General features: G+C 39.0%; 2 protein-coding genes across 3 annotated transcripts in view; one reads left to right on the forward strand and one right to left on the reverse strand.

Annotated features, from left to right (window-relative positions):
- The window catches only part of NAIP (NLR family apoptosis inhibitory protein), an 87945-nt gene that overhangs the window by 14240 nt on the left and 56423 nt on the right, over positions 1-17282 (reverse strand). The window lies entirely within an intron of this gene.
- The window catches only part of SMN2 (survival of motor neuron 2, centromeric), a 41994-nt gene that overhangs the window by 6104 nt on the left and 18608 nt on the right, over positions 1-17282 (forward strand). For both annotated transcript variants that reach the window (XM_078449188.2, XM_078449189.2), the window contains exons 2-7: positions 9247-9318; positions 11240-11359; positions 12255-12455; positions 12613-12768; positions 15289-15381; positions 16542-16652. In XM_078449188.2, the coding sequence (XP_078305314.1) occupies positions 9247-9318; positions 11240-11359; positions 12255-12455; positions 12613-12768; positions 15289-15381; positions 16542-16652 (753 nt within the window). The remainder of the gene's footprint in view (positions 1-9246; positions 9319-11239; positions 11360-12254; positions 12456-12612; positions 12769-15288; positions 15382-16541; positions 16653-17282) is intronic.

Raw genomic sequence — 17282 nt, forward strand, 5'->3', positions numbered from 1 at the left:
CATGATCTCACGGTCTGTGAGTTAGAGCCCCGCATCGGGCTCTGTGCTGACAGCTCAGAGCCCGGAGCCCGTTTCAGATTCTGTGTCTCCCTCTCTCTTTGACCCTCCCCTGTTCATGCTCTGTCTCTCTCTGTCTCAAAAATAAATAAACGTTAAAAAAAAAAATTAAACCACGATTTCTTTATCCATTCATCAGTTAATAGACATTTAGGCTCTTTCCATAATTTGGCTTTTGTTGAGAGTGCTGCTATAAACATTGGGGTACAAGTGCCCCTCTCCATCAGCACTCCTGTATCCCTTGGGCAAATTCCTAGCAGTGCTACTGCTGGGTCATAGGGTAGGTCTATTTTTAATTTTTGGAGGAACCTCCACACTGTTTTCCAGAGTGGCTGCACCAATTTGCATTCCCACCAACAGTGCAAGAGGGTTCCCGTTTCTCCACATCCTCTCCAGCATCTATAGTCTCCTGATTTGTTCATTTTGGCCACTCTGACTGGCGTGAGGTGATATCTGAGTGTGGTTTTGATTTGTATTTCCCTGATGAGGAGCGACATTGAGCATCTTTTCATGTGCCTGTTGGCCATCTGGATGTCTTCTTTAGAGAAGTGTCTGTTCATGTTTTCTGCCCATTTCTTAACTGGATTATTTGTTTTTCGGGTGTGTAGTTTGGTGAGCTCTTTATAGATTTTGGATACTAGCCCTTTGTCCGATATGTCATTTGCAAATATCTTTTCCCATTCCGTTGGTTGCCTTTTAGTTTTGTTGGTTGTTTCCTTTGCTGTGCAAAAGCTTTTTATCTTCATAAGGTCCCAGTAGTTCATTTTTGCTTTTAATTCCCTTGCCTTTGGGGATGTGTCGAGTAAGAAATTGCTACGGCTGAGGTCAGAGAGGTCTTTTCCTGCTTTCTCCTCTAGGGTTTCCTGTCTCACATTCAGGTCCTTTATCCATTTTGAGTTTATTTTTGTGAATGGTGTGAGAAAGTGGTCTAGTTTCAACCTTCTGCATGTTGTTGTCCAGTTCTCCCAGCACCATTTGTTAAAGAGACTGTCTTTTTTCCATTGGATGTTCTTTCCTGCTTTGTCAAAGATGAGTTGGCCTTACTTTTGTGGGTCTAGTTCTGGGGTTTCTATTCTATTCCATTGGTCTATGTGTCTGTTTTTGTGCCATCGATTGTTTTCATTTGGGGACGGTTAATAATAGAGCTGCTGTGAATATTAGTGGAGAAGACTGTGTGGACATAAGTTTTCATTTCTGTTGGAAGTATACTCATGGAGTAGGTATGTTTTAACTTTTTAAGAAGCAGCCTTGGGGGGTGCCTGACTGGCTCCGTCGGTAGAGCATGCGATTCTTGATCTCTGGGTGGTGAGTTTAAACCCCACATTGGGTATGGAGCCTGCATTTAAAAAAAAAAAAACTGCCTTGGGAGCACCCTTCTATTTGTTAAATGGGATGCTACCCATTGAATAAATCCAGTCAGACCTTAAAAAAAAAAAGTGCCAAACTCTTCTTCAAAGTGGTTGAACCATTTTATATTTTGACTAGCAGTGTATGACAGTTCCACTTTTTCCACATCCTTGTTAATTTTGAAATGGTCATCTTTTTTTTTAATTTAATTTTTTATTTTTTTAAATATACATCCAAATTAGCATATGGTGAAACAGTGATTTCAGGAGTAGATTCCTTAGTGCCCCTTACCCATTTAGCCCATCCTCCCTCCCACAACCCCTCCAGCAACCCTGTTTGTTCTCCATATTTATGAGTCTCTTATGTTTTGTCCACCTCCCTGTTTTTATATTATGTTTGTTTCCCTTCCCTTATGTTCACCTGTTTTGTCTCTTGAAGTCCTCATATGAGTGAAGTCATATGATGTTTGTCTTTCTCTAATTTCAGTTAGCATAATACCCTCCAGTTCCATCTATGTAGTTATACATGGCAAGATTTCCTTCTTTTTGATTGCCGAGTAATACTCCATCGTATATATGTACCACATCTTCTTTATCCATTCATCCATCAACGGACATTTGGGCTCTTTCCATACTTTGGCTATTGTTGCTAGTGCTGCTTTAAACATGGGGGTGCATGTGTCCCTTTGAAACAGCACACCTGTATCCCGTGGAGAAATGCCTAGTAGTGCAATTGCTGGGTCGTAGGGTAGTTCTATTTTTAGTTTTTTGAGGAACCTCCATACTGTTTTCCAGAGTGGCTGCACCAACCTGCATTCCCATGGTCATCTTTTTTTTAAGGTTTGTTAATTTATCTATTCTGAGAGAAATGGAGGGTGGGGGAGGGGCAGATAGCGAGGAAGAGAGAAAGAATTGCAAACAGGTTCCACACTGTCAGCATAGAGCCCAACTCAGGGCTTGAATCCAGGAACCGTGAGATCATGACCTGAGCCAAAACCAGACACTTAACTGGCTGAACCACCCAGGTGCCCCTAAATGTTTATTTTTGAGAGAGCACAAGCAGTGGAGGGGTAGAGAGAGGTAGGGACAGAAGATCTGAAGCAGGCTCCATGCTGACAGCAGAGAGCCCAATTCAGGGCTCAAACTCACGAAACATGAAATCATGACCTGAGCCAAATAGGATGCTTAACTAATTGAGCCATCAATTAATCATCATTTCATATGTTTATTTGCTGTCAGTATACTATTTTCTTTGGCAAAACGCTGAGATCTGTTGTTTGTTTAATGTTTTTTAATATTTATTTTTATTCTTGAGGGAGAGAGTACAAGCAGAAGAGGGGTAGAGAGAGGGAGACACAGAATCTGAAGCAGGCTCCAGGCCCTGAGCTGTCAGCACAGAGCCCGATGCAGGGCTGGAACTCACAAACTGTGAGATCATGACCCAAGCCGAAGTCGGACGCTCAGCCAACTGAGCCATCCAGGCGCCCCAAGATTTCATTCTTTTTAATTGCCGAGTGATACTCCATTGTATATATATACCACATCTTCTTTATCCATTCATCAGTAAGTGGACATTTGGACTCTCTCCATAGGTTGGCTTTTGTTGATAGTGCTGCTATAAACATTGGGGTGCATGTACTCCTTCTGTATTTTTAATAGCACACTTTAATAATAATCTATTTTTAATAGCACACTTTTTGATTACAGTAGCTTCACAGTACGTGTTGAAGTAAGATAATGTAAATCTTCCAGCTTTGCTTTTTCAGAATTGATTTGTCTTTTGTAGGTCCTTTGTATTTCCACATGAGTTTTACACCTTGTCAATTTAATATATATTGACCCTTGAACAGCCATGGTTTGAGCTGTACAGGTCCACCTATATGTGAATTTTTTCCCCCATAAATATAGTACAGTATTATAAATGTATTTTCTCTTCCTTAGAATTTTAATATTTTCTTTATTTTATTGTAAGAATACGGTGTATAATACATCAAGCATATATTAACGGGCTGTTTATATTATTTGTAAGGCTTCTGGTCAACAGTAGGCTAATAATGGTTAAGGTTTTGGGGAGTCAAAAATTATACACAGAGGGGTACCTGGCTGGCTCATTTGGTAGAGCACGCAACTTTTGATTTTGGGGTCATGAGTTCCAGCTCCATACTGAGTATGGAGCCTGCTTTAAAAAAAAAAATAACAAAAAAAAAAAAACAAAACTGAGGCAACTGGGTGGCTCAGTCAGTTGAGCATCTGACTTCAGCTCAGGTCATCATCTCGCAGTTCGCCAGTTGTAACCCCACCTTGGACCCGCTGCTGGCAGCACAGAGCCTGCTTCAGATCCTCTGTCCTCTCTCCCCCGTCCCCCTCTCTCTGCCCCTTCCCTACTGCCTCCCTCCCCCACAGTTGTTCAAGGGTCAACTGTAGTTTACTTTTCTGTTAGAATTGCTACGGTTGGGTTTTGTTTCGTTTTAACCCAAGTTTTCCCTGATCATACTTGGTTGGTTGAAGCTTATTTTCAGTAGATTTCTCTGGAAAGATTAGTGAGTATAGTATTCTTCAACATTGTAAACTTAGTTTTCCTGCTCAAAGGTCAGCTAGGCCATATCACAAAATCCTTGACTCATACTTTTTCCCCACAAATTTCTCTGGGAAAATCTTATACTAATTAATTTTCTTTATTTTGTACCTGACTTGGTCTTTTTTTTTAGAGGCATTGAGATTTTTTTTAGAATTTTATTTTGTAGGGGCGCCTGGGTGGCGCAGTCGGTTAAGCGTCCGACTTCAGCCAGGTCACGATCTCGCGGTCCGTGGGTTCGAGCCCCGCGTCAGGCTCTGGGCTGATGGCTCGGAGCCTGGAGCCTGTTTCCGATTCTGTGTCTCCCTCTCTCTCTGCCCCTCCCCCGTTCATGCTCTGTCTCTCTCTGTCCCAAAAATAAATAAAAAAAAAAAGTGGAAAAAAAAAAATAGAATTTTATTTTGTTGTTGATTTTTAGCTTTTATTCTTCAGGTACTCCTATATACATTTATACATATATTAAATATTCTTTGCTAGTTATCCATATTTAACACTTACTTTCTTTTTCTTTTTCTTTTTCTTTTTAATGTGTTTTCTTTGGTACCCCCTAAATTTTCAGTCAGATATATTCTGCCTTGGATACTTTGTAGCCAGTGTTACTTTTTCTCCCATTTCTATGTTGATTTTAACTCCCAATTCAAATCTTGCCCTTTTGCCCTGTTTTCCCATCTTAGTTTATAAATTTTTTGATTCAGGGTGGTTTGCAGATGCTAGTTTATTTAATTTCAATTGGGTGTTTTCTTTTTTTTGTGATTGTTATTTGGGAAGTTTTATTAGCTGAACTATTTTTTGTTCTAATAGCTTTGTATAAAATCTTAGGTGTCTTTTCATTTTGAAATGTCTTGTTTCCTTGATCTGAGCATAATCATTGCCATGTGAGGAGTTTGGGTTGCTATGTATTTTACTTTTAAGAATGCTCTTTTGAGGGCACGTGGGTGGCTCCGTCAGTTGGATGTGTGACTTTGGCTCAGGTCATGATCTCATGGTTGGTTCATGGGTTCGAACTCCTCTGTCAGTGCAGAGCCTGCTTGGGATTCTCTTTCTCCCTCCCTCTGTCTCCCTGTCTCTGTCTCTCTCTCTGCCCCTCTCTCTGCCCCTCTACTGCTTGCACTCTCTTGCTCTGTCTTTCAAAATACATGTTAAAAAAAAAAAAAAAAAAAAAAGAATGCCCTCTTGTATTGAAACAGTGGAATTCATCTTCCTTTATCAGTAGTACTTTTTGCAGGATTTTTTTTTAAAGATTTTATTTATAAGTAACCTCTGTACACAACCTGGGGCTCAGACTTAGAACTCTGTGATCAAGACTCACATGCTCCTCTGACTAAGCCAGACAGATGGCCCCCATTTGCAGTTGCAGGAGCATTGATGTGTCTTCTAATTTTGTGTTTTTTTTTAAAAAATATGTCTTCATTATCCTTAATTTCTACTGTTTGCTAATTCAGGCTGTACCAAATCTCTAAGGAACATCTCCCTTTCTAAGTGGAAGTGTAACCTTGAACAATCAGTTACCTCTGTGATTACTTTACTTATCTACAGAATGATTAAATGATTTTTAATTACTTTTTATCAAAAAATGAGATTAGCTGTTTCTCTGTATAATGGAGATTAACAGGAGAGCCACCTAAATTAGTTTTGCAACTAAACAAGTTTTATTATAGGCCTCTTTGGAACTCATTAATTGACTAACATTATACCAAATCCAAGATACTAATTGAAGGTGTTTTGTAACTTGTCCTCTCATCATCAACACTATGTATCTAAACTTATCTTCAGCTACTATGTAGAATGAACCTGATTCTTCTAGTTGGACTTATAGTCTAAGTGATCAAAATACATTGTTTTATTTTTATTTTTAATTGTGGTTTATTTTTAAGAAATGTTTATTTTGAGTGAGAGAAAGAGAAAGCAAGCAAGCATGGGGGAGGGGCAGAGAGAGAGGGAAAGAGAATCTCAAACAGGCTCCACTCTGGCCACGGTGAGATGAACTGAGCCGAAATCAAGAGTTGGATGCTTCACCACCTGAGCCACCCAGGTGTCCCTTAATTGTGGCTTAAAAGCACACACATAACATAAAATTTATCATCTTAGCCGTTTTTTTTTTAAGTCAACTCTGTACCCAACGTGGGTTTCGAACAAGATCAAGAGTCTCATGCTCTACCAACTGAATCAACCAAGTGCCCTACATCTGAGCCATTTTGAACTGTGCAGTTGGCGTTAAATATATTCATGTTACTGTATGGTAGATACCTAGAACTTTTTAATGTTACAAAACTGAAACTCTACCCATTAAAAAGCATTGCTTCTTACCCCCAACCCCAACTTTCTACTTTGTTTTTGTGATTGACTACTTTTGATATCTCATACAAGTGAAACCATATAGTCAGTGGGTTTATTTTTGCTTCTAGGCCTTTTTTTTTTTGGCTCCTGATCTTTCTTGAAATGCTTTCTATTTTCTCTTCTACCTGTCCTCATCCTTCTGATTTTTATTTCCTAGGCCTGTTTGCTCCATGATCATCCACCAGCCATTCCTTTTTCTCTTCTTTTTTTATTGAGGTATAATTGAGATATAACATTGTATTAATTTCAGGTGTACAACATAATTATTAAGTATTTGTACGCTTTGGAAAACAAACACCACAATAAGTCTAGTTAACATCTGACAGCATACATAGTTTAAAAAATTATTTTATTATTTTTAATTTTTATTTGAGAGAGAGAGAGAGAGAGAGAGAGAGTACACCGGAGTGGGGAAAGGGCGGGGGAGGGGGGGAAGTTAATCTTTTTTTTTTAAGCTTGTTTATTTTTGAGGTGGGGAGGGGCAGAGAGAGGGGGACGGGGGATCTGAAGCAGGGACTCTTACAGCAGCAAGCCTGATGTAGTGTACAAACCCATGAGCTGTGAGATCATGACTTCAGCCAAAGTCAGCCGCTCAACTGCCTGAGCCACCCAGACGCCCCTGACTTTTTTCTTTTTGGCACTTTCTTTATTTTTTATTTCTTGAAGTTCTCACTGTGCTCATTCATTCTCCTGAGCTTGATAAGCATGTTTATGACTATTATTTTGAACTCCTTATAAGGTAAATCACTTCTCTGTTACTTTTAAGAAGTGGTTTCTGAGGTTTTACTTTATTCTTTTTTTGGAACATATTCCTCTGTTTTTTCATTTTGCTTGACTTTCTGAGTTGGTTTCTGTGCATTAGATAGTAGCCACCTCTGCCAGACTTCAAGGAGTATCTTGTAGAAGACGAACTTTATCGTTCAACCCTGCACTAGCTGTTGGTTGTTTCTCAAACCTTTGTGATTATCCAAGCAGCCTATTTTAATTTTAGTGGTTCCCAGTAGTTGAGAGTGTGCAAAGACCTATCTGTGCCCCAGGAGGAGGATCTCAGTCAACAATTTGATTCAGGATGATTGGGGAGCCAGACCCTTGGGCAGCAGCTTTTAAAGTACGTAAATATATACAGTCTTGTGGGAATGCAAGCAGAAGCCCACTCAGCCTGCAGAGCAGGTGATCTGGACATATCCCCTGGGTAGCACTTGTAATAATCAGGGTACCCAGAGAGTGCATAAGCTTCTTTCTGGGAGATAACAGTAAGCTGGAATAAGGCAGAGAGTGAATAGTCTTATGGAACCCAGGAATGGAAAGCCCCCTAGTTACCATGGACAGATGGTTACGGAGTGTTTCCTGAGCAACAGCTGCAAAAGCCTGGGACACCAGGTGTGGAAACTGGGGCACCAAGTGCATGTAAACAAATGCTACCCTCTAGGAAACACAAGTGCTTTGGAACTCAGAAGAGGGAGAGCACACAGATGGCATTGTCTGTCTGGAGCGAGGCAGGAGCAGAAACATGGTGCCCACTAGCCTGTGTGCATTGAGAATATCCCACCAGGGCCCTGCAAGTGTGTGTTAAATTAGACTGCCCCTCAGGTTAACACTTTAATAAGCAAATGAGTCTCTTTCACATAAAGTTTGTGTGCCTTTTACTCCATTGTTTCTGCACTAAGGGCCTTGGGCAATTAAATCCAGGCATTGGAGCACTTTAATGGCTTTTTCTCAGTTTGCTATTTTCCTGTAGGTCTTTGAATGCGAATCCCCTTAGTTTTTAAAGCTAGATGTCTTGGGGGCTTATCTCAGGTACAGGTCTTAAAAGTTCAAGTGCCCAGTTTGGGGTTCAAATTCATTTCTCCTCAGGGAAAGTCTCTGAGTTTTGAGTTTCCTCCCTATAATGGGTTGCTGCACTGGGAAGGGGTTTATGGCAAGACTGTGTCTCAGCTTCTCTTCTTTGTAGGGATTTGTTTTTTCATGTTTGCCTAATGTGTAGGAATTGCTCAACTAGTTTCTGGGTATTTTGGATTTTGTCTTTTTACCCTAGAGGAAGTTGTTCCGTATGTAGCTAAAGATTTGGTGCATTGGTGGGGAGCAGGTGAATTCAGGATCTTCCAAAGTCGGCCTCTTGAACCAGAGAAAATCTATTTCTTTTAATTCACACATGTATTATCTGTAATGTCTCATCATAAATGTTTTGTACTTTTTTTATTTTGATTTTCTGTGACAATATGTTTTAAATTCCTATTTAGACCATCGCTGAAGAGAGCAGGTAGCGTGATTTCATATACCTCTCAGAAATGAGTGTGTAAGAGATAGTGGATGCTCAAAAATATGTTTTTGAATTGAATTAAATTTAAATAAAAATAGAATTAAATGCTACTTCAGTCTTTTCCAGATTACTTAATACCACTCCTGTTTAAAATGAAAATTGATTTATTAATCACTACTAGTAATTTGTAACTTAAAACCTTTTGAGAATTCTTCCTTGCTTAATCTATACATAGTGCAAGGTCAAGGGGAAAAGAATATTCTTTGGACCTCAGATTCTTTGGTCGGAATAGCATTACCATAGTCTGTATAACAAAGTCAGGCTAGTAGCCAGATGTTTTCCCACATTGCCAAACTAAACCTTTTATCAACTCTTAGAAAAGTTTGAAACATAGTTATCTTTGAACAGATCCACTTATGGTTGGTGGATAGAAATTCAATTATGGAGCATTCAGTTTACTCCTCTTAGAATATTTACATATGCCTAGCTTTGGGGGTAATGTCACATACTCTATAAGGAAGTAGGTTTCCTCTAGTTTTGTTTAGGATTTAAAATACCTGTTTTTAGTGTAACTTCATGTGTGGCGTAAGATAGCTGCCGACAGTATCTAACCTACATTTTTTATGAAACCCATTTAAACATGAATTGTGTTTGTTCTTTACCCTTCCCAGAGTGATGATTCTGACATTTGGGATGATACAGCTTTGATAAAAGCTTATGATAAAGCTGTAGCTTCATTTAAGGTATGAATACTCTTTTCCTTATTTCCTCATGTTACTCATTTGGGACAAAATTAACTGATAACATACTTAAAGTGTTGAATTACATATTATTCCGTTCTAATGTTGAAGGCCAATAGATATCATTGGTTAATTAACTTAGATGATAATCTTCCTTTAGAAGTTGGTAGGTAGGCTCTCTGTATGTCACCCCTTTAGCAAAGTCAATTTAAGTAGAATCTTAAACATTAATTACTTTTAATGTGTTTGCATTGTATCAGACTATAGAAGTCGTCTAATTCAGATTAGTAGAAGGGTAGTCTAAATTACAATTTTCATTTAACAAGCCTTCGTTGAAATAATAATGATAAATATCAGTAGTGCTATAATTAGTACTTATAGACTGTTTACAGTATTTTAGGCACTATTCTAGGTGCTTTACTTACATTAAGTTAATCCTAACCCAAATCCTGAGTTGGTTATCAAGTCAGGTGTTCCTGAGGACAGGAATATTCAATTCTTTAAGGAGATGTAGTCTGTTTTTGTGGCCCCAGCAAGACATTTACACAGTTGTCCAACATCATCACTTTCTCTACTGTGTGAGGTATTTAGCTTTATTGAGCACCATGCAAGAGCCATCAGTAGTCCAGACAAAGAGCATATCCTCATACAGAGCACCAAATACGAAGTCCACTTCTTTCCCTTAATCACTCTTATTGCATGAGGTAAAGATCAGACCTGTATGTTACCCTTAAAACTGAATTCAAGTTTCTCAGTAATACTTCTCTTTTTCTTATTAGGTTTTTTGTTTTGTTTTGTTTTGTTTTTTTATGTTTTTACTTGGTTTTGAGACAGAAAGCACTAGCTGGGGTGGGGCAGAGAGAGAGGGAGACAGGAACCAAAGCGGGCTCCACACTGACAGTGGAGACCCCATTGCAGGGCTCAAACCCACAAGTGATGAGATCATGCCCTAAACTGAAGTCAGGGGCCCAGCTGACTGAGCCACCCAAGCACTCCAGTAATGCTTTTCAATATACCCTTAAGGTAGAAGCACACTAATGCAGGTTCTGTAAAATGCAGATTAAAGTGTGGCTCATTGTTGGCTGGGATTGATGATATTGCAGAGGGAAGTAGTGTGAGTAGAGGAAAGTAACTAATTTGGGGAAAAGAAAGTTTAATTTTAAACTGTGTTTTTTGAAGTAAATGTGAAGATATGAAATTGGTAATTGGAAATGTTGCATTGAACGAAGAAGAAATGTCAGTTGGATAGTAGATTTAGAAGTCTGTCTACATAAGGGGCACCTGGGTAGCTCAGTCTGTTAAGCGTCCAACTTCTGCTCAGGTCATGATCTCACACCTCGTGAGTTGGAGCCCCACATCAGGCTCTGCGCGGACAGCTCCGAGCCTGGAGCCTGCTTCGGGTTCTTTGTCTCCCTCCCTCTCTCTGCCCCGTCCCGCCTCTCAAAAATAAATAAATAATTAAAAAAAATTTTGTTTAATAATAAAAAAATAAAAAGAGAAGTCTCTCTGCATAGAGGTTATAATTGAAGTAATAGGGATAGATTATCATAAACAGGTAAAGAAGGATGGACAGTTCTTTTTTGGGAATGCCCAAGTTTAAGACTTGATTAGAGAGGTAATAAAGCATTGGAGCTCTACATTGTTAGATCACCCAAAATGTCTTGACTATCAAGACAAATGATCATTAGAATCTAACTTTACAGGAAGGTTGAGAGTGAGGACTTGATTAAAAAGGTCCCTAGAGCTGATAACCAGATATATGATGCCTTCCAGCATAGTTGTTGTAGCATGTGGGATGATAAAAAGAGGAAGTGGAGGCTGAGTTGATGGGGCCTTGAGGCCTTGGTAGTTACTGGGTTATATTGTTACACTTTTTTTCAAGTATGACCCTGTAACATGTCCATTGTTCTTCATATTTTCACAGCATGCTCTAAAGAATGGTGACATTTCTGAAGCTTCAGATAAACCAAAAGGCACACCTAAAAGAAAACCTGCTAAGAAGAATAAAAGCCAAAAAAAGAATACCACAGCAGCCCTGAAGCAGGTTATTTTAAAACATTGAGATTGAACTTCAAAGAATTTCTTGTTACTGTTTTTAATAACAGTGTAAAATATATTTAACTTACATGATTAGTACAGTGTTTTCCACTGACACGTAATCATAAAACTTCTAAAATAGCTGTTAAACTTTCTATTGTTTAGGAACATGCATGTCAGTAAAAGTATAGTGAGTTAGGTGGGAATGTAAATAATATGTTGAAGATTGTATTTACTTTATGTGGGAGGTGGGGTACAGGAGCCCATGGCCACTTGGGATGAGCACCTCGGGGCCTTAAACTGCATTCGCATTGTAAAACTGGGAAATGGCTGTGCTTTTTTTTTTTCTTCAAAAACCCTAAAACTAATACCCAGGAACCAAAAATTCTAGGTAAAATCATTTCTGCTATTTAAAACAGCAGACCTGAAAGCTAAATATTTTGGTGCCTTGTCAGTCCCCTTAGTTTTATCATTACCAAGGGGGAAGAGAGCTAACATTTGATAAGCACTGGCTATGTGCTGAATCAGAGTGCAGGACTCTGATTCACTCCCTCCTTTCTGTTCTTCACAACAAACAGATGAGGTAGAGTTTATTGTAATTCCTTAACAGATGAGGAAATTGAGACTTAAAGAGATTAACAAGCTTGTCTTGATTATATAGTTGGCAGAATTCATATTACATGGTAAATATGTGGCATGATTATATAACAGCAAAATTATATTGATACTGGAAATTCAGATTTATGTGTCTTTGGCCCCAAGCCAAAGATCATTCTGCCTTCCAGATCAGTTACCTAGAGACTATCCACTCCACAACCTACCTTACCCTACCTAAACAAGATTACAATTTATCCTCTTTAAAAGAAATATGTGTGGGTGTGTATCTTTGGTTTCTTTTATAGTGGAAAGTTGGTGACAAATGTTCTGCCATTTGGTCAGAAGACGGCTGCGTTTACCCAGCTACCATTGCTTCAATTGATTTTAAGAGAGAAACCTGCGTTGTGGTTTATACTGGATATGGAAATAGGGAGGAGCAAAATGTGTCTGATCTACTTTCCCCAGCCTCTGCAGTGGATAATAATGTAGAACAGAATGCTCAGGAGGTAAGGATACCAAAAATAAAAATAAAAAGGAAAGAAAAAAGAATTCTTGGAGGCAGAGAGGAGATGAGAAAATCAAAGTTGTTTGATCCCCTGAAGTATTCACTTTTTTTCATGATACCTTTATAACAAAAGTATGTATATTTTTTTCTTTTTACAGAATGAAAATGAAAGTCAAATTTCAACAGATGAAAGTGAGAACTCCTGCAGGTCTCCTGGAAATAAATCAAATAACGTCAAGTCAAAAGCTACTTCGTGGAACTCTTTTCTGCCTCCACCACCCCCCATGCCAGGAGCAGGACTGGGACCGGGAAAGGTACATTTCTGCCCAGAAAAGTTTTCCCAGGAAACAGTTAATAATTTTATAACTGTCCACCCCTCCATTGGATGAGTTTTAGCTTTTCCTTGAAAGTTTTGTAGCTTTCTGTAGCTATCATAAATTCACACTTGAAAATTCTTTGAAAAGGAAATAAAATAGGAATGCAAAATACTTTACACTGAAAGACTTTCCCAACTGTTCTTATGGAGGATTGGGTATTAGACTAATAATCTCATGAATTTACGTTAGAAAGTATAGTGGTATTTTACTGTCACCAGGGTGTTATGCTCTGGTTCTCCATGTCATTTGGTTAGGATACATAACAGTTGGTCAGAAACACAATATTTACATCTAATACAGAAGCATCTAATACATTAAATCCTGAAGCCCTAGATTGTTTTGTAGAGTAAAATGTAAATGCTCTTTTCCTTTATGGGTCTCTTGGCTGTAAGTAGCAAATGAACTTAAACAGAAAAGATTTTGGGGCACCTAGGTGGCTCAGTCGGTTGGACCTTTGACTTCAGCTCAGGTCATGATCTCGCAGTTTGTGGGTTTGAGCGCCACGTCGGGCTCTGTGCTGACAGCTCAGACCCTAGAGCCAGCTTCGGATTCTGTGTCTCCCTCTTTCTCTGCCCCTCCCCTGCTTGCTCTCTGTCTCTCTGTCAAAAACAAACATTAAAAAAATTATAAAAAATTTTTTTTTTTATTTTAAGTTATATCATGGAACCCTAGTTGGTGTGTCCCTGTCCAGTTGTTTTGTATAAAGGAGTGATTTCTTCACTGGGGGTTAAAAAAAATTTTTTTTTTAGAGAAGATGAGTGATTTCTTTCTTTATAATTTGTTTTAATTAAGTTTATTTTTGAGAGATACAGGGTATGAGCGGGGGAGGGGCAGAGAGAGGGAGGCACAGAAGCAGAAGCAGGCTCCAGGCTCTGAGCTGTCAGCGCAAAGCCAGATGAGGTGCTCAAACTCATGAAACGTGAGATAATGACCTGAGCGGAATTCAGACCCTTGACTGATTGACCCACACAGGTGCACCAAGGAAGTTAAAATTTTTTAATGTTTGTTCATTTGTTTATTTTTGAGAGAGAGCGGTCACGCGCATAAGCGGGGAAGGGGCAGAGAGAGGGGGACAGAGGATTCATCCTACAGCAAGGACCCTGATGTGGTGGTCAAACTCACAAACTGAGCCTAAGTTGGACGCTCCACCAACTTAGCCATCTAGGCACCCCTTCACTGTCGGTTATAGTTTTCAGGCGATAATAATAATAAAATTAAAAATCAGTGTTGACTTATTAAAGCTTTTTCTGAAGATTTTCTGTGAGTGCTTTTTTTTTTTTAAAGTGAGTGCTTTTTTTTTTTTTTAACCTTTTATTTATTTACTTATTTTGAGAGAGAGAGAGAGAGTGTGTGCAGGGGAGGGGCAGGGAGAGAGACAGAGAGAAAGAATCCAAAGCAGGCTTTGTGTGGTCAGTGTGGAACCTGAGGCGGGCTTGAACTCAAAACGGTGGTGTTATGTCCTGAGCTGAAATCAAGAGTCTGTTGCTTAACTAACCGAGCCATCCAGGTGAACCTTTACCATTTTTAAAAATGTTTATTTATTTATTTTGAGAAAGAGAGCATGCGTGAGTCGGTTATGGGCAAAGACTGGGAGAGAATGCCAAGCAGGATCTTCACTGTCAGTACAGAGCCCAATGCAGGACTTGATTTCACGAACTGTGAGATCATGACTTGAGTAGAAACCAAGAGTCAGACCCTTCACCAACTAAGCCACGCAAGCACCCCTGTGAATGCTTTCTTAAAGAGGTTTGCATTATATTACAATTTCTAGAATGATCAGACCTCTTAATTTATCTACATATCGTACTTCATTGGTCTGAGGGAGCTGACTTTTCTTGTTAAATGAGAGGTTTACTAATTTTTACAATATATGCTTATGTTAGTATATGTAACTCAGGGAACATCCATAAAAAGGTTACGCAATTAACGACATTGTGGCAGATACAATCTTTTTTATGATTGAAATATCTTACTAAATACACAGTCTCTGATTTCTGAGGTAATTGGCAATCTTTTTACTTTGGTTTTACTTTCTGAATGTTTAGATATGAAAGGAAATGAGGAAAATCTAGATTTATGAGTCTTGTTTAAATTCACCATTTGGTATATGAAATTCTATTTCATCTTTGTTTTTTGAGAGAGGGAGAAAGAGAACCGGGGGAAGGGTGGAAAAAGAGGGAGAGAGAAAATCCCAAGCAGGCCCCACACTCAGCACAGAGCCCGACACAGGGCTGAATCTTACGAACCATGAGATCATGACCTGAGCAAAAATCAAGAGTAGGAAGCTTATGCTTATCCCTTATCCGACTGAACCACCCAGGTGCCCCTGTTTCATCTCTTTTGATATGTATAATGTATCATTCTGGGTGGTTATTTAGGTTCTTAAGACATTGAATCCTTTTCCTCTTCTCATATTTAAATTGATAAATTAATCTTCCTTTGAAATGTTCTTTACAGCCTGGTCTAAAGTTCAATGGCCCACCACCACCTCCACCACCACCACCACACTTCCTATCATGCTGGTTGCCTCCGTTTCCTTCTGGACCACCAGTAAGTGTAAAAGAATTCAGATTAAAATTTGCTTTCATACGTAGTTAGGGATTTAGCAGGACATGGAAGTGTCATTTTATACCATCCCTACAGCCAGATTCTAATGTGTAAACCTTTGAACTAAACCTCAGGTTTTTGGGGGCACCTGCGTGACTCAGTCAGGTAAGCATCCGACCTCTGGTTTCTCAAAATAAATAAATAAAAACTCTAATAAATAAGTAAATAAACCAGCCAACCAACTTGGATTATTTTTTTAAATGTCCTTCTGTTATCCAGACTTAGTCCTCTTATTACCCCCATATCTGAGCCCTATGTTGCATGCTTCCTTCCTCCTAGAAGTTATATCTCATTCTATAGGGAGGTAGCTCCTATTTTAAAGGACTTAATTACACTGTATACAAGGATTAATGTGCTTCCAGATGTGCTTGGAATTTGGTGTCACATGGTCTGTCCCAATTTCTAAAGTCACATGGTCTGACTTTGAGATATCAACAGTAGGCTAGATGCAAGATACTTGTGGCAAATTCCATGTGTTTCAGTGGGAACCGCTCAGTTTTTCTACTCAAGACCTTTACTTGAAATGCTATTTGGATGTTTTGTTTTGTGTTGTATTTTAATTTTTTTTTTTTTTTTTAACATTTACTTATTTTTGAGAGCAAGACAGAGCACGAGCAGGGGAGGGGCAGAGAGGGAGACATAGAATCCGAAGCAGGCTCCCAGGCTCTGAGCTGTCAGCACAGAGCCTGATGTGGGGCTTGAACCCATGAACCCTGAGATCATATGACCTGAGCTGAAGTCATATACTAAACTGACTGAGCCACCCAGGTGCCCCTGGATGTTTTTTAAGGAAAACCATTAAAGTATATATACTTGGTCTTTTACCTATAGCTTCATAATGGAACAGAATAATAGTTGGAAAATCAAAACAAAATATCTAAACATTTTATGTGATCTTTTACCTTTTGATTTTATTTATCTTAATTTTGTTGGCCTATTGTTACCGGTTGGCTTTCTCAAAATGTCTTAAAAAAAAAAAATTTAAGTAGGTAATGGCATGAAATGTAGGGAAAGATACAGCTAACATCCAGCATTCTCTATGTAAAATGGATGTCCAGACTTCAGTTTTTGTTTATTGACTTTATATCTTTCTCCATTTCCAGATAATTCCCCCACCACCTCCCATATGTCCAGATTCTCTTGATGATGCTGATGCTTTGGGGAGTATGTTAATCTCTTGGTACATGAGTGGCTATCATACTGGTTACTATATGGTAAGTGATCATTCAGCATCTTTCCTAACAATCACTTTGTGGTTATGGGACTTTGTGACTAAAAAGTGGTTTGTTGTGTTTGGCAGATCATAAAGGTTGAAACTACCTCATAAAGTTTAAAAACATAAAACTGTTGGAGTGCCTGGGTGGCTTAGTCCATTGGGCATCCGACTCGATTTTGGTTCGGGTCATGATCTCTGGTTCATGAGTTCATTACTTGCATCGGGCTCCACGCTTAAGGTGCAGAGCATCCTTGGGATTCTCTGTCTCCCTCTCTCTGCCCCTCCCCTGGTCGCATTCTGTCTCTACTTCAAAATAAATACATTCAAAAATACATATATATATAACTTTTGTTTAAGGCTTACATTCTCTTGAATTGTCCCTGCTAAGTGTAATTATAGTTCATTTAAAATTTTTTCATGTTGAGGCACCTGGTTGGCTCAGTCAGTTGGATGTCCATCTCTGGATGTCAGATCAGGTCATGATGATCTCAAGGTTGTGGGGTTGAGCCCCATGGCAGGCATTATGCTGAGCATGGGGCCAACATGGGATTCTTTCTCTCTCCCTGCCCCTCTCCCCTGCTCACTCACTCTCTCTCTTGCTCTTAAAAAAATAAAAATAAAATTTTGT

This window comes from Panthera onca, chromosome A1 (assembly GCF_046562875.1).
Source record: "Panthera onca isolate mPanOnc1 chromosome A1, mPanOnc1 haplotype 2, whole genome shotgun sequence".
NCBI classification, from domain to species: Eukaryota; Metazoa; Chordata; class Mammalia; order Carnivora; family Felidae; genus Panthera; species Panthera onca.